The sequence below is a fragment of the Sorex araneus genome, chromosome X (genome assembly GCF_027595985.1).
Source record: "Sorex araneus isolate mSorAra2 chromosome X, mSorAra2.pri, whole genome shotgun sequence".
In the NCBI taxonomy this organism is placed as follows: Eukaryota; Metazoa; Chordata; class Mammalia; order Eulipotyphla; family Soricidae; genus Sorex; species Sorex araneus.
In genome coordinates, this window is record NC_073313.1 from 19,582,830 (window position 1) to 19,608,498 (window position 25,669).

The 25,669-nt window shown below is 43.6% G+C and overlaps 1 protein-coding gene across 3 annotated transcripts in view; it reads right to left on the minus strand.

Annotated features, from left to right (window-relative positions):
• The window catches only part of SH3KBP1 (SH3 domain containing kinase binding protein 1), a 383,994-nt gene that overhangs the window by 78,795 nt on the left and 279,530 nt on the right, over window positions 1-25,669 (minus strand). For all 3 annotated transcript variants that reach the window (XM_055122571.1, XM_055122570.1, XM_055122569.1), the window contains one exon: window positions 20,014-20,108. In XM_055122571.1, coding sequence (XP_054978546.1) covers window positions 20,014-20,108 — 95 coding nt within the window. The remainder of the gene's footprint in view (window positions 1-20,013; window positions 20,109-25,669) is intronic.

Sequence of the window (25,669 nt, forward strand, 5' to 3'; positions counted from 1 at the left end):
GTTGGTCACCTACAAAGCAAGCACCCTACCTGCTGTAGTATCTGTAGTGTCTCTCCCACCCCAGAAAACTCATTAAAGCATGAGAAAGAAAAAAAGGGCAGGATGCCAAGGCCTGGGCAGATCTCAGTACTGGGCCTCTGATTCTCCCAGGGGCTGAGGCCACCACAGCCCCATTCCACACAGCTGCTACTCCAGGGACCAGCTGAGCTGTTCGTTGGCATACAACCATCATCAGCGAGTCACCTGTAGTCTAAGCACTCCACATCTTTAGTAAAGAACATTTTTTCCCTAAAAGCCAGCTGGCTTGGAAATAGCTTAAAAGAATAATCTGCTACCTCATCGTGGGCTCCACTTTATCAGGAATGCAAAGTGTTATAATGGACAAGTGCTTCTAAAACCTGGCTGCACATTTAAATCATGGGGGGAGAGGGGAAGTGGGGAATAAAGAAAATCCTAATGCTTGTGCAAACGCCTACATCACTTAAATAACAATTTCGTGAACGGTCAGGGGAAAGGACAGGAAAATGCATATGTTTTATGGTGTTTGGGCCACACTCAGCAGTGCTCAAGGCTTACTCCTGTCTCTGAGCTCAGGGATCACTTCTGGGGGGCTTAGGAGACCCTATGCAGTCCTGAGGTTCATAGAGGGTGGCCAAATGCAAGGCAAGTGCCTCAACCTCCATATCATCTCTGGTATTTTTAATTTCATGGGAGTCTCCAAATCTGGGCTGGGTGTGAGGGACAGGGATGACTCCCAATGATACTGGGCCAACCGGGTGAGATGGCTCCAGACTAGTGCCCAAGAATACAGTGCTATTTGTGTCCACCAGTGCTGGGGGTCACCACAGCCACAAAGGCAGTCCTTGAGGGCCACCAAGGGCATACCCAGAGATGCTCAGGGCTCTCAAAATCTACAGCCAGAGGTGCTCTATGGACAACACAGTGCCAGGAATCAAACTTATGGTTTTGTGCATATAAGCCATACACTCCAATTCCTTCGAACTAGCTCTCTGACCTCAGTTGTTGCCCATTACAAAGTTTCTATGTCCATCCAATGTGAAGGTGGAGAATCAATAATTTAGACCTATGCTTTTCACATGGTGTACTCAAGACTTTAATGTGTACAGTATCCATTTGGGGGTCCTGTGAAAATGTCATTTCCCTGTGTCTAAGGCAGGTATGAGATTCAACTTTTTGATTTTGGTTTGGTTTGAGTTTCAGGCTACACCCAGCAGTGCTCAGGGGCCCAGAGAGTACTGGAGACAGAACCCAGGCCACCAGTACGAAAGCATGTGCTCAAGCCACTGAACACTCTCTCCAAACCTAGATTCAGCATTTCCAACAGATTCTCAGATGAAATCAAAGTTGCTTACCTACGAGGCAGAATATGTGTAGTAGTCACCTTTAAATTTACTGGAATCAAAGTTGGCTGAATGATGAATAGATAAATGGCCCAATCTTCTGCCAGACTATTACTCTACTGCTCTCAATTTTCAAACCTCAGAAGTGAGGTCAGGTTGAATGAGGAAGAGACAAGAAGAAGTTAGCTACACAAAATCATCTTTGACTTCATGCTCAGGCTTACCTATTGATCTCTACTGGACTTTTAATGTATTCACACTTGTGGCAGCAACTTTAAAAGTAGCCCCCAAAAGGTAGATCCCCAGTATAAGAGCCCTATTTTAGAAAAATTTTATTGATTCACCATGAGATATAGTTACAAGCTTTCATGTCTGAGTTACAATCACACGATGATCAAACACCCATCCCTCCACCAGTGCACATTCCCAACCATCAATATCCCCAGTATACCCCCACCTTTCTCATCCTCCCACTGCCTCCATGGCAGACGATATTCCCCAGACTCTCTCTCTACTTTTGGGCATTATGGTCTGCAATGCAGATACTGAGAGGTTATGTTTTAAGAGCCCTGTTTGAGTTCAGACAGAAACGCACAGTTCAGATATGGACATACCAAACCCAAAGATGAACATGGGCTCATCAACCAGTCCCAGGGAAAATGAAAAGTGCCACTTGGTCCCTTCTGACCATCGATTGTCCCCACACTCCATACAAGCACTTTCTCGGAAGCCATACAGTGCAGCTATACCTAACAACCTTCCCTGATGCCTGTACTATTTTTCAAGAAGGAAGTGAGTGCTGTTCAGCTTGGCTGTTAAGTGAGCTTCTGGGTTCCCCGAGGGGGCCACCCACCTCCCCCTTACCACTACCGATGCCACCAGCAGTTCGCAAAGTGCTGCTTAATATTTACTAATGAACGCTTTCTGCACAGAGCTTCAGGGGGGCTCTGGAGAGAAAACTCCAGAGCAGCCAGGGCCCAGGAGCACTCAGCATTACCTCTGCTTGTTAACACCTCCCCAAGAGATGCAATTATTCTGCATGGCTGGGATTTCTGCTCAGAATTTCCAACATTCCCACAAGTCAGTTGCTAAAGCCGGCTCATCAACATCACAGCTTATGAAGTAACGGGGGGTGTGGAGTGCGGAGAAGAGAACTACAGTTGCTCTCAGGATCTGAAGGATTGCCTGGCAGACCCAAGTTAATGAGGGAAGCTGAGGAGACAGTCCCAGGGACAAGCCCACTCAAGAAAATGTCATACTCCACTTGCCAACATCCTGGTATCATTGAGGCTCAGGCAGTCACGCACTTATTCATGCTTCTAAATACCAAGAACAGTGCTTATGACACTGGGACATCGCGACCTTCAAGAATTCACCTACTTATGGAAAGAATGACTTTTATTGGACTATACTTTGTTATACGGATTTCTGATTTTTGTCATTTTGTATAACTGGCAGCCAAAAGAGTGGATGGATAGGTAAGATATATGAAAGCAGTCACCAAGCTTCCCAGGAGTCATGCCCATATTAACTAAAACCTGCACCAATGTCTGACAACTTCAAAAATGTCCCCATGCAGCTTGTCTCGTCTATGAAAGGCTAACCATGTCTTAGCTTGCATTTTCCTGCTTCCTTCTACATCTAGCCATTTGTGATTATAGGTCCTCAACAACTGTGTTTGCAGTATTGTTGAGAGACTGGATTTACTGTCTTCCTTGCAAAAACGTGCATTTTGGTGGGTAACTACCAAGAGTTCAACTCAGCCTGCCAAGGCTTGGTTTGAGGGTTTGTTAGGATTGGTCTAGTTTAGAGTAGCCAAATTCTTTGGCTATCACCTCTCTTTTCAGAAAACTAATTTACTCATTCCACTCCCCCTCTGGGAATCTACCTTCTTTAAGTGAAGTAACAGAGGGTCTTCTGCAAGGTTTTCTGACTATTTAGTCAGAATTCAACATCTGGGGCTGGGGATGGGAGGGGCCTTTGCCTTGCATGCAGATGATCTAGGTTCGATCCCCCGGCACCCCATTACATTCCCTGAGCCCGCCAGAGTTAAACCCTAAGTGCAGAACCAGGAATAAGCCTTGAGAACAGCTGGGTGTGCCCCCCCACCAAAATTTAAAAAAAGAAGAACCTAACATTTTCATTACTAGTGATCTTTGGGATATCCACTCAGCTCAAAGTATATTCATGCTTTATTTATTTTCTGCCAAGCTGGAGTTTTTGCCTTACTGATGTACAGACTGCTAGTTCAAAAACTACTCAATGAACCCCTATTCAGCTTCTGGGGTTCATTTGTTTTTTAAAAATTTTAAAAAATTATGAATCACAGTGAGGTACAGTTACAGACTTACGAACTTTCGTGCTTACATTTCAGTTATACAATGATTGAGTACGCATCCCTTCATCAATGCTCATTCTCCACCACCAATGATCCCAGTATCCCTTCCACCAACCCCACCCCATTCCCCCCACCCCATCTCTGTGGAAGGGCATTCCCTTTTGCTCTGTCTCCTTATGGCTGTTGTGGTTTGCAACAGAGGTATTGAGTGGCCATCATTCAGTCTATAGTCTACTTTCAGCATGTGTCTCCCATCCCGAGCAGGCCCTCCAAGCACCCCATAGTTAGTGGTCCTTTCTCTATCTGAGCTGCCTTTTCCCCCAGCATGTGAGGCTGGCTTCTAAGATGTGGGATAATCCTCCTGGTACTTATCTTTACTATTCTTGGATGTTAGTCTCCCATTTTGTTACTTTATATTCCACAAATGAGTGCAATCTTTCTATGCCTGTCCCTCTCTTTTTGACTCATTTCACTTAACATGATACTCTCCATATTGATCTGGGGTTCATTCTTTGGACAGCTTTTAATTAGAAGGGACTCACTTGATTCTCAATATAACTAAACTTTCAGCTCTATCTCTAAAAGTCTGGGCTATGAGGCCTACTTCCTGAAGAAGTCCTGAAGGAGAAATTTCTGAAATGAAGACACATGCCAGGGATTTTAATTATTCTGGCACTCCCTTTGCTAATCGTATGGTCTTTCCCTAAAAAATCAGGTGAAGAATTCCTGATGAAAAAGTAGAGCCATTGTTAAACCTCTTCATGTGGGAATGTGAATGAGATGCAGCAAGTTGAGGGCCACCCAACCTTTACCATGAAACAGCATGCACAGAAATGCAAACAATCTGGCTATAGACTTCTAGCAGATAAATGGTGTTGAAGGGCTATCAGCCCCAGAGAAGAGTCCAACCAGCCAATCAAGACCCTTCTTCCCCCACCCTAGCGACCTGGAAGGCTTGCTGTCTCACACTCCTAAAATTCATTCTCAGCCCCTGTCTTAGGAAAGGCTAAGAAAGTGACCTAAGAGTCCAGTTATCACTAAAAAATAAAAGTAAATCCCAAACCAAATCTCAGTCCCAGAAAGAGTATCCACAGCCATTAGGAGAGACAGGCAGGGATCAGGAAGGCTCCAGGGGATTTTAGCAGGAGGCAACCTAGATCTGACTCCCCCGAAGTCTCAGTACTCACAGCCTGTTTTCCCTTTTAGAACAAGATTCTTCCTGGAGCCTCTTCGGACAATTGGACCCATTAGCAATGTCAAGCAGGGCTACCATCACGGCCACATCCTGAGCCAGCAGGACATGGTCAGACCATTTAAGTACAATAAATATATCAGAACTGCTTTCTGATGTCATTGTTTCACATGCAGTTCCTATCATCTTAAGGCTGGGGCGACATTTGTGCTTTTAGCCATTTTTTTCTGGTATTAGATGGAAAGACTTTTGACCTCGTAATTACACTTCAAAAATGTGGCAATCACATGCACAAGAGATATTCACAGAGTCTTTCTGGCCCGTTCTTATCTGGCTTTGCATAGGGCAAGCAACACAGACTACACAAAAGGGTACAAGAACAAGTCACAAACAAATTGCTAACAAGTATGTGGATATTTCAACTTCTTCCTGGCTCACACCTGAAAGTGCTCAGGGCTTATTCCTGGTGGGGTTCCTGTGACTATATGGGGTGCCAGGGACGGAACCTGTGTCAGACACATGCAAGGCAGACCCCCTACCTGCTGTAATTCAGTTCCCCTCTACATTTCTTTCCGTCGATTTAGACCAAATCAAGAATGCGTTGTTACATAACAATGTTTTCATAGAGACTTCCTGTTTTCTACTTGTGAGGAGGCTTACATTGAGATGACCACTTGATGCATAATTGTAAAAGCCGCTTTTAATGACACTGTCAGCTGTTCAGGCACACAGCCGAAGGCTGAGATCATCTCTCAGGGAAGGTCATTCTAGAGTTGAGTTTTTATTTTCATTTAAGCTCAAAAAAAATATAGATTCTGCCCTGCAAAACAGGCTCTTCATTAAAAGAATGACAGATAGATTTAAAAATCATTTTGCTTTATTGACAAAGACACCAGCATTTCTTCCTTTTGTGTGTGTGTTTGGGTCATACCTGGCAGTGCTCAGGGCTTACTCCTGGCTCAGGAACTGCCCTGGGTTGTGCTCAGAGGACTATATGGGGTGCTGGGGATCAAAGCCATTTGGCTGCATACAATGCAAGTGATATCACTCCAGCCCCCAACACCAGCATTTCTAAAGCATCTTTTATTATGTGTTGAGATTTTCTTAGCTCCTACTCCAACTCTAAAAGAAGAAAAAGCAGTAGGGCTGAGCACTGGGAAGCACCTCCATGTGGCAATTAAGCATTGGGCAATAGTGAGAGGTTAAGGACACAAACATGATTGTTATGAAGGTCAAGAACAATGAAGCCAGCTGCCACGGCCACTAGTTAATTCCTGAAGTCATACTCTGGAGCTCCGGTTTTTACCAGACAAATCTACATTTCTTTTAAATTGTCCTATTAGGAAAATTTATTCCTTGGCATAAAAAATATGTTTAGGGGCTGGAGCGGTAGTACAGCAGGTAGGGCATTTTCCTTGCATGCAGGAGACCTGGGTTCAATTCCAAGCATCCTATATGATCCCTCAAGCACCACCAGGAGTAATTCCTGAGTACAAAGCCAGAAGTAAGCCCTGAATATCACTGGGTATGGCTCCCAAACCAAAACAAATGAATAAATAAATAAATATCTGTTTAGGGTTTCTTCCTCAATTCTCAGCAAATTTAGCTCCTAGGGCTGTCAATCAGTGAGAAAATTTTGAGTCCCAGGACTAATCTAGACCATCGGCTTACTCAGCTGAGTGCAGGGATAACTAGTGGAATGAGAGGACATTAGGGACAGGGGGACAGGGGTGGGCAGGGAAAGACCCTGTTATAGGAGAATCACGGACTTGCATTACAAAGGGAATGCAAGGAAAAATTAAAATAAAAAACAAGATCCCTGAAAGTCCTGCACTTACTTATCAAGCATTTACTTAATACTGGCTCAGCTGGCCTTGGGGGGAAAACAGGACCACCAGTAAGCTTTTCTTCATGGATCCTCTGTGAGGCAAAATTTTTTCATTCTGCCAAAGTCCACTTTAGTAGTTTTTCCTTCCCTGGATTGTGATTTCTGGTGTCACATTTAACATCTTTTCTCATGTGTTCCCATAAATAACTGTGTTTCCCCCCGACCCTACGTGTTGCCCTGTGGCTCGCTTTAAGCTAACCTCTGCACCATGCGCTTGGTTTAGGCAAGGCTTCATTTTCCATTTGTTTATGATCCACCAACTGCATCAACACCTTTCTTGAAAACATGACCCTATTTGTCTTATGTTTTCTTTACACTCTCATTGGAAATTAATTGGGTGTATTTTTATGGTTCTTTTTCTAGGAGTTCTATTTCAAGGGCAAGCAAACTACAGCCCTTGGGCCAAATCTGGTGTGCAACTATTTCTGTACAGGTCTTATATAGTCTTATTTTTTATAGCCTTATATTTTTAAGTATCAAAAGCATAATCTTTCAGAATGTGAAAATTATAAGAATTCCAGTGCAAGTGTCTGTAAATAAAGTTTTCTTGGAACTCAGCCACCATCTCTGACTGTTTTTGCTTAGTTTTGACAGAGCCTGCGTGGCCCACAAAAGCTAAAATATTTATACTCTGGCCCTTCACAGAACAAGTTTGCCAAGTCCTGGTCTAGGATATGAGGATTCTTGTATACATTTATGCAAAACCTCAGGAACTCTCTGAATGCCACCAGACAAAAATCACTGTAAGGACAGAAGCTTTGAATACCCATCTGAAAACACCAAGGAAAAAAGAAAAGGAATGCCTTGAATAGCTGGCAATGCTTTCCAAGCAGGACTCAAATATAAAAGCCCTATGTGAAACGCTTCTGAAAATGAGGAGTTTTGCTGCACTAATATTTATTTTCAATGACAAATTTTCTTAAATATCTCCATGAGTCATAAACTAAAAAAAAACATTTGGAATGTGAAGGATGACAGATTAATGTCATGAATTTAAGGCTTTGTTTAAAAATAAACATCAATTGGAAAATGACACGGAATTTTCAACTTGAGCAATCATTTAAAAATGCAAATACTTCTCAGTTTAGTAGAGATCAAAGAGAAGGATAATATTTAGGGACGGCAAGGTGACTGAAGCATTGTCGTCCACTCCTGTATGGAGGCAAATTGGCATCAGCTTTTAGAACCTCACTTAAATGACTTTCAAAGGCATTGTGGTAACATTATATATAGCAGCTTATTATCAAGAAGTCATAATAAGTGCTATCATCTATATTATATTTATCATAAGACAAGTACTGGAAGTGCTACATCTCCCTTAATTCCTTTATTTATTTATTTATTTATTGCTTTTTGAGGGTCACACCTGGTGATGCACAGGGGTTACTCCTAGCTCTGCACTCAGGAATTACTCTTGGCAGTGCTCAGGGAACCATATGGGATGCTGGGGATAGAATATGGGTCAGCTATGTGCAAGGAAATGCCCTACCCACTATACTATAGCTCCAGTCCCTACCTTAACCCCTTTACTCTGCAATAATCAGGTAATCATGGCTGCTACATTTGCCCATTTTGTGAATGTGTAAACTAGGCATGAGAGACCAAGCAACCTGTCTAAGGTTACACAAATAATAGAAAGTGGCCTAAGTATTTACAAGTGCCCAATAATTTACAAGCATGGTGAGGACTACATGCAACATGGTCTGAAATAGAGGAAAACCAGACCAATCTAAATAAAAGAGTATCATGGGACTCCACACGCCAGGGTGCTAAGGAATCATTGCGGCTTGCGGCCAAAGACACACATAATGTATTTTTGAAAAGGGGGGCTGCAAAATAGTGTGCGTGATACCTTATTTTTATTTTGAATTTAACTGTGTATTTGATAATGGAGAAGAGTAGATCAAATATTCAGGGGAGATGGTGAGGTCACATGTGATTTTAAACTTTCTTTACATTCTTTACCTGCTTTCCCATCATTTCCTCAAGAGCATTATTTACATGTTACCAGTATTTTTAATTAATTATTTTTCTGAATCACCATGAGGGACAGTTACAAGGCTGCTCACAATTGGGTTTCAGTCCTACAATGTCCCAACACCCATCAATCTACCAGTGTACATTTCCCACCACCAATATCCCCCAACTCCCTCCTGCCACTCACCTACCCTCTCCTGCATCTATGGCAGGCACTTGCCTTCTTTCTCTCCCTCCTTTTGGGCATTATGGTTTTCAGTACAGATACTGAGGGGTTATCATGTTTGCTCCCTAACCTACTTTCAGCACACAATTCTTTTTTTAGATTTATTTTTAATTTTATTAGTGAATCACTGTGAGACAAAGTTACAGACTTACAGGTTTTCATGCTAACGTTTCAGTCATACAATGATCGATACCGATCCCTCCACCAGTGCCCATTTTCCACCACCAATGGTCCCAGCATCCCTCCCACCACCCCGACCCTGTCCCCTTCACCCCATCCTGCCTCTGTGGCAGGACATTTCCATTTGCTCACTCTCTCTTTTTGGGTGTTGTGGTTTGCTACACAAACCACATAAAGTAGGCATCATGTTCAGTCTATAATCTATTCTCAGCCCGTATCTCTCATCCCTAGTGGGCCCGCCTAGCACCCTTTGCTTGGTGATCCCTTCTCTATCAGAGCTGCTTCTTCACCTAGCATGTGAGGTCAGCTTCCAAGCTGTGGAGTACTCCTCTTGGTACTTATCTCTACTATTCTTGGGGGTTAGTCTCCCATTCTGTTACTTTATATTCCACAAATGAGTGCAATCTTTCTGTGTCTGTCCCTCTCTTTCTGACTCATTTCACTTAACATGATACTTTCCATGTTGATCCACGTATATGCAAATTTCATGACTTCATCTTTTTTAACAGTTGCATAGTATTCCATTGTGTAGATGTACCAAAGTTTCTTTAACCAGTCATATGTTCTCGGGCACTCGGGTTTTTTCCAGATTCTGGCTATTGTGAACAGTGCTGCAATGAACATATAGGTCAGCACACAATTCTTATCCAGAGTGATCATTTCCAACTATTTTTGTTGTAGTGGTCCCTTCTCTATCCCAACTGCCTTCTTTTTGCAGCACTTGAAGCAGGCTTCCAACCGTGGACAAATCCTTCTGACCCTTGTTTCTACTGTCCTTGGATATTAGTCTCATACTATGTTTGTCTTGCATTCCACAAATGAGTGCAATCATTCTATGTCTGTCCCTCTCCTTCTGACTCATTTCGCTCAGCATGATAGTCTCCATATCCATCCATTTATAAGCAAATTTCATGACTTCATTTTCCCTAAAGCTGGAAAGTATTACAATGTATAGATGTACCATAGTTTCTTTATCCAGTCATCTGTTCTCGGGCACTCAGGTTGTTTTCAGATTCTGGCTATTGTGAGTAGTGCTGCAATAAACATAAAAGTGCAGATGGCATTTCTGTTGTGTGTTTTTGGGCCCCAGGGGTATATTTCCAGAAGTGGTATTGCTGGGTTGCATGGAAGCTCAATTTCTAGCTTTTTGAGAAATAGGTCAAGCACTCCTGAAATTCATATTCACCCCCCACAAATAACTAAAGTAATCCTTAGGGGTAAAAAGATAGGAGACATCACCTTCTCCAACTTCAAACTGTACTACAAAGTGCTAGTAATTAAAACAGCATGGTACTGGAATAAAAGACCCACACATCAGTGAAACAGGGTCAAATATCCTGACACTGACCTTCAAATATATGATCACCTAATCTTTGATAAAGAAGCAAGAAATATGAAGTGGAGCAAGGAAAGCCTCTTCAACAAGTGGTGCTGGGCAAAATGGGCAGCTACATGCAAAAAAAAATATTAACTCAGACCTCTTTCTAATCCAGGCACAAAAGTCATCTTAAAATGGATTAAAGACCCCAATATCCAACCTGAATCTATAAGGCACATAAAAGGAAAAATGACATTGAAGTGAAAGGCATCTTCAAAGATGAAACACCACTGACCAAGCAAGTGGAAGCAAAGATAAACAAATGGGATTACATTAAACTAAGCTTCTGCACTTCAAAAGAAACAATGACCAAGATGCAAAGACAGCTCATAGATCGGTATTATCAGATAAGGGGTTAATATACAAGATATATATTGCACTGGTGGAACTTTACAAGAAAAAAATCCAACCCCATCAAAAAAATGAGAAAAAATGAACAGACACTTCCTCATAGGAGAAATACAAATGGCCAAAAGACAAATAAAAAATTCTTTACACTGCTAATCATCAGGGATGCATATCAAAATAACAATGAGATATCATCTCACACCCCAGAGACTGGCACACATCAAAAGGAGCAATCAGTGCTGGCACAGATGTGGGAAGGAAGGGACTCTCCTTCATGGTTGGTAGGAATGTCGACTGGACCAGCCTTTTGAAGAGCAATATGGGCATTCCTCAAAAAGTTACAGTATTATTTAAAAGCATATTCCATGCTACTTTCCATCTTAGAAAAGTATAATAAAATGCAAACGGAAATGTAAAGAGCAGAGTCAGGGCTATTCAGCTATAATAAATAAACTTTGCCCTTAGAAAAGGGAACACACATAATAACTGGGAACTTCAGGGAAAGTACTGGCCTCAATTTCAGAACAGTTCAAGGCGCCATTAAAGAACAACTTGTTCCTTCTCCTCTTCCTCCTTTGTAACAGCCTCACAATAGCCAGAATTCCACCTTTTACATTTCTAAAGCACTTTCAATCATGACACTTCACTGACTCCCCACAGCAGCCCTATCAGCAAGCAGAGAGGTAGAAAATAGAAAACAGAAACAATAATAGAAAACAGAAAAAGTAGAAAACAAACAAAAAATAAACAGAGAGCAGTGCCTCAAATTCTTCGTGGCAGGAAGAGGCGGTCTGAAATGCTGTCTTAGTGGTCATGGTGACGGGCTACAGCCCTCAGCAGAGAGAGGATAATTTGGGTGAGAGATCCAGGAAACCTAGTGATGGCTTTATCTAATCTGCGGAGGCTCACAAAGCTGGGGCTTTGCATCTGTTGCAAATCATCTGGCTGAAAAAATCTCTAATTGGGACCGTCAGAACTTGGGGGCTGAATTTTAGCCATGTATTAGGAAACTAAAGGGCAACGTTTTTCCACTTCAAGTCAGAGATTTAGAATGCTTAGCTAATTTCTGGCTGTGTGTGATGGTGAAGAAGCTCAATCAGAGGAGGTTTGATTGGAGGGAGGATTGTATGCTCCCACGCGTGCTTGAGAAGCCTGAGGGCCTCACTGTTCATTCTCAGGGAAGGAGGGACATTGCAGTGCCAGGGGCTTTCAGTGCCAGGGATACCTAGGCCACCTCAGCACTACTGGGGGCTTCTGGGCTTCTACCAGGTAGAGTTTGGGGGATCAGGTGGTGCCAGGAATCAAATCTGGGTCACATGCATGCTAGGCATGTACCCAAACTGCTGTACTATTTCCCACTCCCTCGATTCAGAAGAGTTTTGATCAACTGCATTTAGGTAATTCAAATTTTGTCCAATTGTCCCAAGGTCCTTGTAACTCTACAGAAAAAAAGAACCCGCAATGGGTTGTACCACGAGGGGCCTGTAACGCTCTCTGGCTTCTGCAGTGAGAACGAACACATGCAGTCTAATAAAACAGGCCATCTTGCACAAACTCCTGATGTCCTGGAACATAAGTGACTCAAGGGCTGAACACTGACATTTTTCAAATGTGTGTGGAACCAGCTGATCCCAAACCTATGCTTAACTTCTTCATTCACTCAGAAAACATGTCCTAATGGGTCTGTCAGAGTGTCATCATTTTCAGGGTGACACCTGCTAATTTACTCCTCACCCTGTGGCCACATTTAATCCTGGTGTTTTAGTGCTGTTAAAAAGCCCCAGCAGTTCAGAGGGAGAGGGTCGAGGCCAGAAATCGATTCGGCTGATGGCTTTTCTTTCTTCTTTTTTCCTTTTTGGGTCACACCTGGCGATGCTCAGGCATTACTCCTAGCTCTGCACTCAGGAATCACTCCTGGCGGTGCTCAGGGGACTATGTGGGATGCTGGGAATTGAACCCGGGTTGGCCGCGAGCAAGGCAAATGCCCTACCCGCTGTGCTACCGCTCCAGCCCCTGATGGTTTTTCTTATACCAACCTGAGACGCTTACTTGAGCATCCTGTAGACCGCCCTCCCTCCCTCCCTCCCTCTCTCCCTCCCTCTCTCCCTCCCTCCCTCCCTCCCTCCCTCCCTCCCTCCCTTCCTCCCTTCCCTCCTTCCCTTACTCCCTTTTTCCTTCCCTCCTAACTTCCTTCCCTCCCTCCCTCCTTCCTCCCTTCTTTCCTATAGGGTGGGAAGCAAGCAAGTCTGAAACTATTTTTTCATGTGAACCAATGCTTCAATTAATCAATTAATGATCGGGAGGCAGGAACGAAAAGTAAACATTAGAACAAACAAAAGAACATATAATCATAAATAGACTTAAGAAGGGAACACCCAGTAGAGGATGTTGGGAGGACCCGATCGGGTTGAAAGATGTGTGCCAAAAGTAGACTATAGACCAAACTGGATGGTCACTCCATACCTCTGTTGCAAACTACAACACCCCAAAGGAGAGAGAACAAAAGGGAATGCCCTGCCGCAGAGGCAGGGTGGGGTGGTGGGGGATTGGGTGGGAGTTGTAGCAGGGATACTGGGAACATTGGTGGAGGAGAATGGGCACTGGTGGAGGGATGGGTAAACTATCACTGTATGAAATGCAAACACGAAAGTTCATAAGTTTGTAACTGTACCTCACGGTGATTCACTAATAAAAAAATTTAAAAAAAATAAATGTTTTAAATTTTTTTTTTACAAAAGGAGCTCAGGACTGTCTGTGTCTCCTTCTCCCCTCTCCTCCTATTTCTTCTTATGGTAGTAGACAGAAAACTGGCACCAGAAGACAAGAGAAAGGCAAGGGACCAAGGAGACAGCTCAAGTGCTAGAACTTGTACTTCTTGCATGCCAAGTCTCCGAGTTTGAAACCGTCACTGGATGACCCTGAATGGCATCAGGTGTAGTCCTGGGGAACCCCATCTTCACAAGGCCTGATTAACACCTCACAGTGACTGCTAGGGAGCTCTCGATAGAAAAGGAAGATGGTCAAATCCATGTGCATGGGTAGTCATAAATGGGAGAGGGCTTCGGCTTTGGGCACACCAGGCAACAGCATTAACCCTGAGCTGGGCCCACCATTGCCTCCACATGATCATTCCATCTCTGGAGAAGTGACAGTGGATCCACAAGGTCATGGTAGATCCTGACCCTGGATGAGAAACATGGGCACCAAAAGCAAGTGTCAGAAACCAACAGTTGGGGTGAGTCAGTCTACTCAATGACTAAATGAGAGTCCCTGGAAGCGACTGAGCCTACTGACGACAAGCACCTAGGGTTGCACAGGACACACAGGCAGCACCATCCTGCTTAGCTCCCAAGTTCAGGGGCAGGAGATGCCTCTGTCACTGACCTACTGTGAGCCACTTCTTAGCAAAGCAAAGTCCCTCCCTAAGTCGCAGGGCTGCAGTGACTGAGTCTCGGGAAATAGCAGTGAGGGCTCCCGGGCCCAGAAGTAAGTGGCACTATAAGTCTAGTATCTGGAGTTGGTTTTCTTTGTTTTTAAATCATACTCCACAGTACTCAGGGGCTCCTTCGGGCTCTGCGCTCCAGAGATGTGCCTCATGGTTTTCAGAGGACCAGGCAGTGTCAGAGATCAAGCCCAGGGCGTGCGGATACAAAGCATGTGCTCTGGCTCATAGGGCCATTTCTCTACCCTGAATAGAGTATTAAGTGAAACACCCGATCACTGTTAAGGGAAAGAGGGAGGGCACCCACTAAGGCAGCACCGATGCCAGCTGGCCTAAGCCACCCCCACTGCTGATCTACTACCCAACATTTGGGTTCCCTGGTGTCTGACATAGCCCTAGGAAGAGGCAAAAACCCAGTTTGCATTTTTTTATCTCATAGTTCAATGTCTATTTAACCTGCTGCGTTCCCTCTTTCTTTAAGATGCACCTGCCTTGATGGTGTCCAATAGACATATAAGCATAAAGAAATGGGGGGAAGACCTTTGGCTGGCAGCACACAAAACTGCTTTGTGAAGGGTCAAGGGCAGTCATGAAAGAAGGCCTTTTTACAGAAAGGCAGGAAGTCCCTCCTCCCAAGTTAGGGGGTGCTGGGAAGTGCGAGCTCACTCCTGAAGCCGGGATGCTATCAATATCAACCAAGGGCAGAAACATGGAATCTCTCCACAGCTGGGCCATGGCAAGGAGCATCTCTGTCAACCTGTCCATGGTGGCGACCTCCCCAGCCAAGCTCCCAGCCTAGCTTTTCCCTCTCTCTGCCCTTCTGCAGTGCCTCCGAGCTGGAGAGCAGACACAGAGTGTTCTGAACCCTTTTAAGCACACCCTGAGCAGAAATCAGAAAGGTGGGGCACAGGCTAATTTTGAATGTCTGGAAATAAAAGCTAAACACAGGTGTGTTCTGTACAATGGCAATGTTCCTGAATCCACAAGAATTCTTTATAAATAAACTAGAAAACAAACCGTTCCGGTTACCACATTTCATCCTAGTTTCCAGGAACACACACAAATAGTTCAGGTCTTTGCACATTATTTTGGAGTGCATAGAGGACTTTCAGGCATCCACTTAAGGTAACTGACTCATTTTCTAGAAAGCTACACAAACTGACAATCTAGGACTCAAAATGAGGGCAACTTGCCCTGTGACTTTTGGCACAGCAAAGAAAAAGCCGAGCTCAGGGAAACCACCTTAATTTACTATAAAGGAAAACATCACTGGAACTTGGGGTAAATAGAAAAATCTCTATGATGAAAGCTTTCCACTTAGGAAACAGTGAATTCGGGTATTTGGTCTCAAGTCAGCCACAGACTAAAGAAGCATATCAAAACTCACATTCTAAGTATCCCAGGAAATTGAGTCACTTTACAATATGACGAGTGCAACAATCATTCGAATGAAATTCTGTGCCATCCCTGAACTCAAAGCAAGGGGAAAGAAATTTTCATCACTGAAAGCAGAGTATGATGCTTTCAGACTCCAATTTTCCCACTCTGAGCAGGCCAAATACAGCATGCTTCCTTTACAAGTTATTGCCAAAATATCACCTGCTGTGGACTCAACCCCCTTCTGGTAGATTTTCTTCCTTTTCTTTCCTTTTTGCCACATTCGTTGATGCTCGGGGGTTACTCCTGGCTCTTGGATCACTCCTGGTGGTGCTTACGGGACCATATGGGATGCTGGAGATCAAATCCTGGTCAGCGTTCAGACATGTAAGGCAAATACCTTATACACTGTACAATCTCTCTGGCCACTTTTCCTCTATTTTTAGTGACTTTATATCATGGCATTCCCACTGTAGCAGTGCAGGGATTCCATCCCCGAGAGCTCTTCCATTCCCATTTCCAAAGTCAGAGAAAGCTGCCAAGGTTGAAGTCATAATTCCAAGGACCAGGAGTCCCAGTGGTAGCCCCCTCCTTGCAAGAAGACCCTTTGCACACAGGACTGCAATACTGATGGAAGCCTGTGAGGTAGGTTTCATCACTTGGGAAACTGAGACTCATATGGCCTAAGAGACATGTTCAAAGACATACAACCCAAAATGGTGGGGCAGGGCTTTAAACCCTTGTTCAGCTAAGCTCAGAGCCCAGTGGCACCTACAGGTCTCACATACCATTTCCAATAAACCGCAGTGCTAGAGCCAGGTGCAGTGGGTATCTCATGGGAATAGAAGTCCCAACTCTGAAGAAGTGCCAGCGTGTGAGAGACTTGATAAGACAGAACATAGGAAATGAGAAAACATGCTTTAAAAAAGCACAATGGGCTTGCTTTAAGCAACAGTACCAAAGGGCTTAAGTATGTTACCCAGCCCGAGTTAATATTGGCCATGCTCTTAGCTCTGCAGAAAGCAGGTAGTGAGCAGATAGAGGAATCAGCATCATGGTCTGGTCCAAGCCAGGGAGGATACATGAGCAGGACAGGGACATCTCAGGACAGCTGGCATTGCTCTTTCCAGTGCTCTTATTAAATGGTGATGAGCACCCAGGTCAGGAAGCCACTGTGAGGCCAGACTGCTTGGAAGAGGGGTGCCAAGAAAATCTAGTAGGTTCTCAGTCAAGAAGCAGAAAATGACTCAAGATTTGTGTTGAAACAAAGAACTGTCAAGGGCTGTCAGAGGCTGATAAAAAAGAGGAGCTGAGTGCTAGAGGGGCAAAGGAGTACAAGGACCAGCCTAGACCTGGGCCCACCAGGGACTGCATGCAGGTTCTCCTGCTGTGGGCTCATCGCTGCAGCAGGTAAGAGCAAGGGGAGTGTGTGATGCCACGGGCACATATTTACAATCATTACAATCATGTTAATACTTTTAATTTTTAATGGGTGATTATTGCATCTCACCTCCCAAATGCCCAAGATGTCTCACACCGCAAGCTATAATGCTCAAAAGTAGAGAGAGAGTATGGGGAATATTGTCTGCCATGGAAGCAGGGGGAGGGTGGGAAAGGGGGGATATACCTGGGATATTGGTGGTGGGGAATGTGCACTGGTGGAGGGATGGGTGTTTGATCATTGTGAGATTGTAACCCAAACATGACAGCTTGTAACTATCTCACGGTGATTCAATAAAATTTAAAAAAAATTTTTTTAAAGATGGCACACACACAGACACACACACACACACACACACTGTCTTTAGTTACTTTCCATCCGCTTCATCAAGGAGGTGGAAGCAGGACCTTGAGGCACCAACAGAGGGGAGTGGACTGTGGTGAGAGGTGAGGAGCTGGGATCTTGTAAGCTGAAAACTCTTATCATTATGCATATTGTAAAATCATGGTGCATACATGAAAACTGGAAAGAAGAAAAATCTATCAAGAAAATTAAAATGCCAAGGTAGTCTCGGCCCCGAGAAGGGGATCAAGTTAAGGGGCTCCGTATCTGGAGGATCAACTTAGCACTGCATTTGCAAACATCTGTGAGCACTTTGCAAATGCACTATTAGCATCTGTGAACTGCTCCAGGTCTCCTAGAGTTAAGTGATGAAACCCCAAGGGTATGGCTGAAGTAGCTTTCCACATCTGTCTGGTTCCTTCAGACAGAGCTCTTTAGAAAACCAATTGTTTTTTCAGACAGAACCTCAGCATGTGAGGATGAAAGGAAATCATCAAGAAGAATGGGTTCTTATAGGTGGTCACGTGGCGAGGGGGACAGGAATATAATAATACGTTAGGGGAGAAGAATTTGATGTGTTCAGATAGGGCTCTTTTTGCCCTAGTTTTGACAAAATATTATTGACATGACTGGTTTTCAGATAAAAAGAGGCTGCCCCCTCTCTAAACATAAACAGGAAAATGTGCCTCCTCCACCCACTACAAAGAATAGCAGTGATTTAATTCCCACATTGCTTGATCATCGAGGGAAAGCACCGTAGCACTTTTGCTGCAGAGAAACGCCCTTTCATGCAGATTGTCTTGGCTGTCTGCTACCCACTCTCCATTTCAGTCCCCCCGTACTCACACTCTAAAATATTTCCCAGCAGAGAGACTACATGCATGCAATCTTTATTATGGACAATTATTATAATTGTTCCCTTTTATTATTTGATGTTGCTATTCATCTCTTATGTGACTGGTTTATAAATTAAAATATAGCATGGATAGTATTCGGTACTACAGGGACTTTCAGGCATCCACTGGGGACCATGGGCATCTCTTCCATAAGGGAGGATTCCTATAGGACTGAAATCTAATAGATGTGCTAATTAAAGCCTTATGTGTATTATTCTCCACACAGCCAACAACGTTTTCTAAAAAAAAATAAAAATTGGGGTGGGGGCAACTCCTGGCTGTGCTCAGTGCTGACTCCTGGTTCTGTTCTCAGAGATTATTCCTGGTGGGCACAGGGGAATCATATGTGGTACTGGAGATTGAACCCAGGTCAGCTGTGTAAGGCAAACACCCTACCCACTGTACTATGGCTCCAGCATGTCCAACAACTTTCATATTCGGTGTGCTTGAAAGAAGGGAGAAAACTTTGCAGGTTAGGAGGATGGATATATCCTATGGTGCTAGTGAATGTGGGGGACAATTGGTTATTCCAGAAGGGTACCCTTAGTATAGTCTATTGCACAATTTTTGAATGGAGTGGGCCAGCTCGCCACCTAAAATAATTTGACCTTTGAGCAAGCTACTTTACCTTTGGGGTCGGGCCCTTCGAACACACAATCTCTACAATTGCTTCTTAAAGGAAACTGTCTTTGATGATAATGGCCCCAGGGTAAATTTGACCCACTGTTCTAGAGAAAAACTTGGGGGTGTGGGGCTGGGGGCCAGGTAAGACCATGTTCCCTCCCTCTCAGTAATGGTCAGAGGCACTGGTGTCCAGTTTTATTTCCACCCTAAGCCCTGTTCTTACTCCCCTTTGAATGCCAATCCTTGTAGCCCCACAAGGGTGAAAGTACTCATGATGAGTCCCAATCACACTTGTGCTAAGTCCCTTAAATCCATCTTACATGAAGACTGCTCAGCCTGGCATCATAGTCAGCCATCATAAAAACCCAGTACTTCAGAGAGAACTGCCTTATTTCAGGCATCATGTAGACAATGCGCCTTTCAACCGACCCACCTAGCAAGTACACTGCATAAAAGCACCCACAGTACCCTGCCCAGGCTCTGTGAAGCTGCGTCACTTCACATAGATATTATAGATCTCTGCATGTTTACAGGGTTCTGCTAGTAATGATAACAAAATCATCTGACCTTAGCCCAAACAAGACAGGCAAATTTCTCCCAGGCATGCTACCTGTCTTTGATCTGAACAGCAAACATTCTCAAAGTGTTTTCTACCTATGAGGCATGACCTGCCTTTTTAAAGGGCATCCTTGGATAATTTCTGACAGTGCTCGACAGAAGGGGCTGCTGGGAAGGTGGGATCTCCACCCAAGCAGGCCGCCTTCTGAGCGAGCTCTTCTGGGACAGCTGTTTTCTGAAGAGCCATAGAAATCTGCAGCTGGTTCCCAGGCAAACTGAATCTACTCAATTTTCAAGTTCATTCACTCACCTGGATACACCGGACTTAGCCCCATAAAGATGCCTCAGGAGTTCCAGACCATGACAATGACGGGTATCCAGAGCTACACAAAAATTTGTCCAACCCAGTCAACACGCCACAGATATTTGACCTTATTGTGTTTACCTTGTTGATGAGAGTGACTATATCTCCTTCTTTGATTGTCAATTCATCATCATTCTGTGCTTCATATGGGAATATTACTTTGCAATAGTCCTTGGCTGTAAGAAGAAAAGAAAACACCAGATTTCAATCATTTTCTCAAAACAATTGGCTCAGGAGAGCATGTCCTTTCTCACAGACTTCCAAAGGAAACACACTTAGCAGAGAGCATACCATTACTATTCAGAGAAAGAGGCACTTCAGAAAACTAACCCAGATTGCTCATCATGACCTTATATGTATTCACATCATTGTTTCCCTTCATAAATTATGCAGTGTCATGAAATGCTACTGCCTGTCTTGTTTAAGCAGAAAAGCCAAAAGGTCTTTCTGTTCTCAGGAAAATGCATACGTGAATTTTAATTTCCTTTATTTTATATACCACTTTGTATATGATTTTGGTGCATTGGAAAGCAGACATAATATACAGAGAGCAGAGTTGGAGAGAGAGTACTGGGGTTAAGGCATTTGTATTATATGTGGGTCACCCTGCTTTGATATACAGCACTGTGTGTGGCCCCCGGCTCCCCCCAGAGTCTACTCCTGAGTCAGAAGTAGCTGACAAATATCACTGGATGTAGCTCATCTTAGCCTGTTTCCTGACATAACCCCCACAAGCTTACATGTTATCCTTTGGCACTGCTTTCCATGCAACACTAAATCTAGAACTATGTATCTGAATATGTTATACAGCCAACATGGTGCTCAAATCAAAGAGAAAGACTCCATAATGGTCCATCTTAAGAGACAGATGTTGATGTGTTTACATGCAAACAAATAATCAACAAATACTGGCAACAAATACAACAAATACAAATATGTTACACACACACACATACACACACATGAGAGGCTAAACAGAACTGGTATGTCCCTTGGCCTCTGTTTGGGAATCTGCCTATTCACAGAGGGGACTATTTACCAGCAAATATTCATCAGCCCTCAGCAAAGATGGAAGAACACTGAGGTGCCAAAAAATAAGTTTAAATATGCCTTAAATAATATGTTTTTGAAGGCCTGTCTGATGTCGAATCTCTACATAAAAACGCAGTGCAGAAGGCAAGTGAACAATTTTATAAGACATTTTAGAGTTTAAAACTTGGAAAACTAGAGTTTGATAACTCAGGATAGAGGTGAAAAGACAAATTCAACAGACTTAGTACGGACTGGGATAGACGCCTATTGTTCTATATCAAAGTCAACGATCCTAATGCTTTTGAATGGCCTTAGATATTTTGCAAGGATTGGACCACTTCCTGATGAGAGATCATAACTTAGAGCTATATACAAAAGTACTAATTATTTGTCCCGACTACAGTTTATACTTCTGAAAAGTGGGTACCACTCAATGACACAAGATAGAGACAATTCAATGTATCACTGTCATTCCACTCATTGCTCATCAATTTGCTCGAACGGGGACCAGTAACATCTCCATTGTGAGACTTGTTGTTATTGTTTTAGCCTACAGTAGCTTGCCAGGCTCCCCGAGAGGGACTGAGGAATCAAATGTGGGTTGGCTGCGTGCAAGGCAAACACCCTACCCGCTGTGCTATCGCTCCAGCCCAAAGACAATTAAAAATCAATAAAACACACCCTGTAGCTTAAAGCTGGTCTAGATATAATATGGGTGTACAGAGGGGATAAAGGAAGATGAGGAGAATGAAAGAGAGTGAGACACAAATGTCTAGTCATACTCTAGTGCTGGAAACGTTTCATCCTATGTACAATTTGCCGCTTTTGCCTTTTATTCCCTTTGCTGAGAGGTACAACATGCACTAGTACCACATACCATCAATACCATTTTGCCTAAATATTTTCAGGTTGAACTGGAGCCATAGCACAGCAGGTAGGGCATTTGCCTTGCATGCAGCCGACCCGGGTTCGATTTCTCCATCCCTCTTGGTGAGCCTGGCAAGCTACCAAGAGTATCCTACCCACATGGCAGAGCCTGGCAAGCTACCCATGGCGTATTAGATATGCCAAAAACTAGTTGTTACTAGTATTATTCACAATGGAGACGTTACTGGTGCCCGCTTGAGCAAATTGATGAACAACAGAATGACAGCGCTACAGTGCTATTTTCAGGTTCACATAGCTACCAATATTATATCTCTCTTTAATTGGCAATAGTAAACCTCCCAAACTCAGAATACATAAAACATCTTTAAATTGGATAGTGACAGCTCCTTAATAATTTTCCTATGACTGTGCTAGTTAAATATGACCACCCAACCTCAAGGCACAGAACATTGAAACATTGTTCTGCAAAGATGCAGAGTTAAGAATAATTCTTTGGTGGGGGGTGGTGGTGAGTGGGGTGAGTGGAGAGAAAGATTGTACAGGGCTGATGGTATGTGGCCTTGCATCTAGCTGACTCCGCTATAATCCCTAGAATCATATATTCTACATACACACAGGTAGGCACAGCCTTAGAGACCCCCAAGCATCACAAGTATAGTTATGCAGGCATCTAAGTACTGTCAGGATGGCTGGGGTATCCCCGACACCAATAGGGCCAGAAGACTATTGCATCTTTGCACTGAACTACAGGCCTACCAAGTCGAGAATTGAGGAAAGAGAACCTCAGGTCTCCTGAGCACCACTTAAAAGCCCTTCTCTGCATCCCAGCCCCCATCTATAAAAAGAGAGACTTCACTGCATCAAAACCATAGAGATGCTTTATAAATCATTTAAGACACACGTGGTGAACAAAACAAAGGACCAAGCCATGTTTTTGCTCCTTTTCATCAACTGAGGGTGCTGGTTAACTGAAGTGCTGGTTAACTTCCCAGTGCACTGAATCCTAATGTGCTCAGGTATTACACTGAAGAACAGAGCACTCTCCATCAGGTCTAGGGATGAATCAAGTATATCCAGACAAAGAATGTTAGTCCCACTCCTCTGTGTGGGTGATAGGTTCAGTAATGAGCATGTGATCTACTTTCTAGCTAATGAGATGTGAGAGAAAACCTGCAGTCGGGTGGGGCTGTTTTACTGGTTTCCTGGATTCCTGGATTAAAGCAGAGAAATAAGGGTGGGCGTTTCCTTGCTCTTATACAGTCAGCCTGGTTTTATCCTTGCTGGTAAAAAGAACAAGGATTGCCACCATTATATAAAGTCAAGAAAATTATAGAGGAGGGTAACCCTGAGCTCTGACAGTGTGGAGACTTCTGAAATTAACCAATTCCAGGAGGCCTGTCTCTGGATTGCTTGTTACCCAACTTAATAAAACTCTGCTGCTTACCACTATGAATGGTCAGGTCGGTGTTTATCCCCAAAAGTAGGAGACACTATGTAATGAAGAAACTTGGTAAAAGAAGAGGGACATTTCTGTTCCTTCCTCTAGAACATTTGAATAGGCTTTTACTTAAATTCCAATTTTTATTGAGCCATCACTATAAAAAAAGATATTATCGATATTTGGGCCTGTGATACACAAGTTAGTCTGACCTTAGCTTTAAATTAACTAATTAACTTTGGACACACCTGGCAGTGCTCAGGGATTTCTCCTGGCTCTGTGATCAGAGATCATTTCTGGAAGGGCTTGGGAGACCATATGTGGTGCCAGGAATTGATCTCTGGTCGGAGGTATGCAAGGCAAGCATCCTACCCACGGTACTCAGGGCCAGTGAGTACAGGCCAGGGCCTGTTCTCAGGGCCCCTAACCCTAGCTTTTTAAATTATGGGTTGTGGCTCCACATGGGGTTGTGTAACTGAATGTGTGAACTGTGGGAAATGTGACATCAATAAAATCTTGCTGAAAGTCAGATCAAAATGGATTAAAGACCTCAACATTAGACCACAAACCATAAGGTACATTGAAGACAATGTCGGCGAAACCCTCCACGATATTGAAGATAAAGGTATCTTCAAAGGTGGCACGGAACTAAGCAATCTAGTAAAAACAGAGATCAACAAATGGGACTACATTAAACTAAAAAGCTTCTGCACCGCAAGAAATACATTGACCAGAATCCAAAGACTATCCACAGAATGGGAAAGGATATTTACACAATACCCATCAGATAAGGGGTTGATATCAATGGTATATAAAGCACTGGTTGAACTCTACAAGAAGAAAACATCCAACCCCATCAAAAAATGGGGCGAAGAAATGAACAGAAACTTTACCAAGGAAGAAATACGAATGGCCAAAAGGCACATGAAAAAGTGCTCTGCATCACTAATCATCAGAGAGATGCAGATCAAAACAACCATGAGATACCACCTCACACCACAGAGACTAGTACACATCCAAAAGAACAAAAGCAACCGCTGTTGGAGAGGATGTGGGGAGAAAGGGACCCTTCTTCACTGCTGGTGGGAATGCCGACTGGTTCAGCCCTTCTGGAAAACAATTTGGACGATTCTCAAAAAATTAGATATTGAATTCCCATTTGACCCAGCAATACCACTGCTGGGAATATATCCCAGAGAGGCAAAAAAGTACAATCGAAACAACATCTGCACATGTATGTTCATCGCAGCACTGTTTACAATAGCCAGAATCTGGAAAAAAACCCGAATGCCCCAGAACGGATGACTGGTTGAGGAAACTTTGGAACATCTATACAATGGAATACTATGCAGCTGTTAGAAAAAAGGAGGTCAAGAATTTTGTAGTTAAGTGGATGGGCATGAAAAGTTTCATGCTGAGTGAAATGAGTCAGAAAGAGAGAGACAGACATAGAAAGATTGCACTCATCTATGGTATATAGAATAACAGAGTGGGAGACTATCACCCAAGAACTGTAGAAATAAGTACCAGGAGGTTGACTCCATGGCTTCGAGGCTGGCCTCACGTTCCGGGGAAAGGTCAACTCAGAGAAGCGATCACCAACTACATTGTAGTCGAAGGCCATGTGGGGGAAGGGAGTTGCGGGCTGAATGAGGGCTAGAGACTGAGCACAGCGGCCACTGAACACCTTTATTGCCAACCACAACAGCTAATTAGAGAGAGAGAACAGAAGGGAATGCCTTGCCACAGTGGCAGGGTGGGGTGGGGGGGAGATGGGATTGGGGAGGGTGGGAGGGACGCTGGGTTTACGGGTGGTGGAGAATGGGCACTGGTGAAGGGATGGGTTCCCGAACTTTGTATGAGGGAAGTATAAGCACAAAAGTGTATAAATCTGTAACTGTACCCTCACGGTGATTCTCTAATTAAAAATAAATAAAATTAAAAATAAAATAAAATAAAATAAAATCTTGCTGAATGTGCAATGACCAAATCTTAATTCGAAATCAACCATATTATGGATCTGAGGTGTTTATGGTAGCGTTGCATTTCTCAGGCAAAAAGGGATCCAGGGTGGAAAACAGTTTAAGAAGGACTAACCCTCCCATCCTCACTTGAATTGACAAGCTAATGTCTACAGAAAGCAGAAGGAAAAAATGATAGGAGGAAAAGACTAACACATGAACAGCATAAACTCACAATGATGGAGTACTGTGTTTCAGAGAAAGGCAGCACCAAGTTCGGCAGAGTCCTCACAAAAGAGGGGGAACTGATAGGTCTTGAAGGCTATAATTCCAAAGCCTTCTGGGATGTGGGAAGATTAAAATTTTTAAATGAGTTGCAGACATAGAAGGAGCAGAGGGAATGAAATTAATTTTTGGA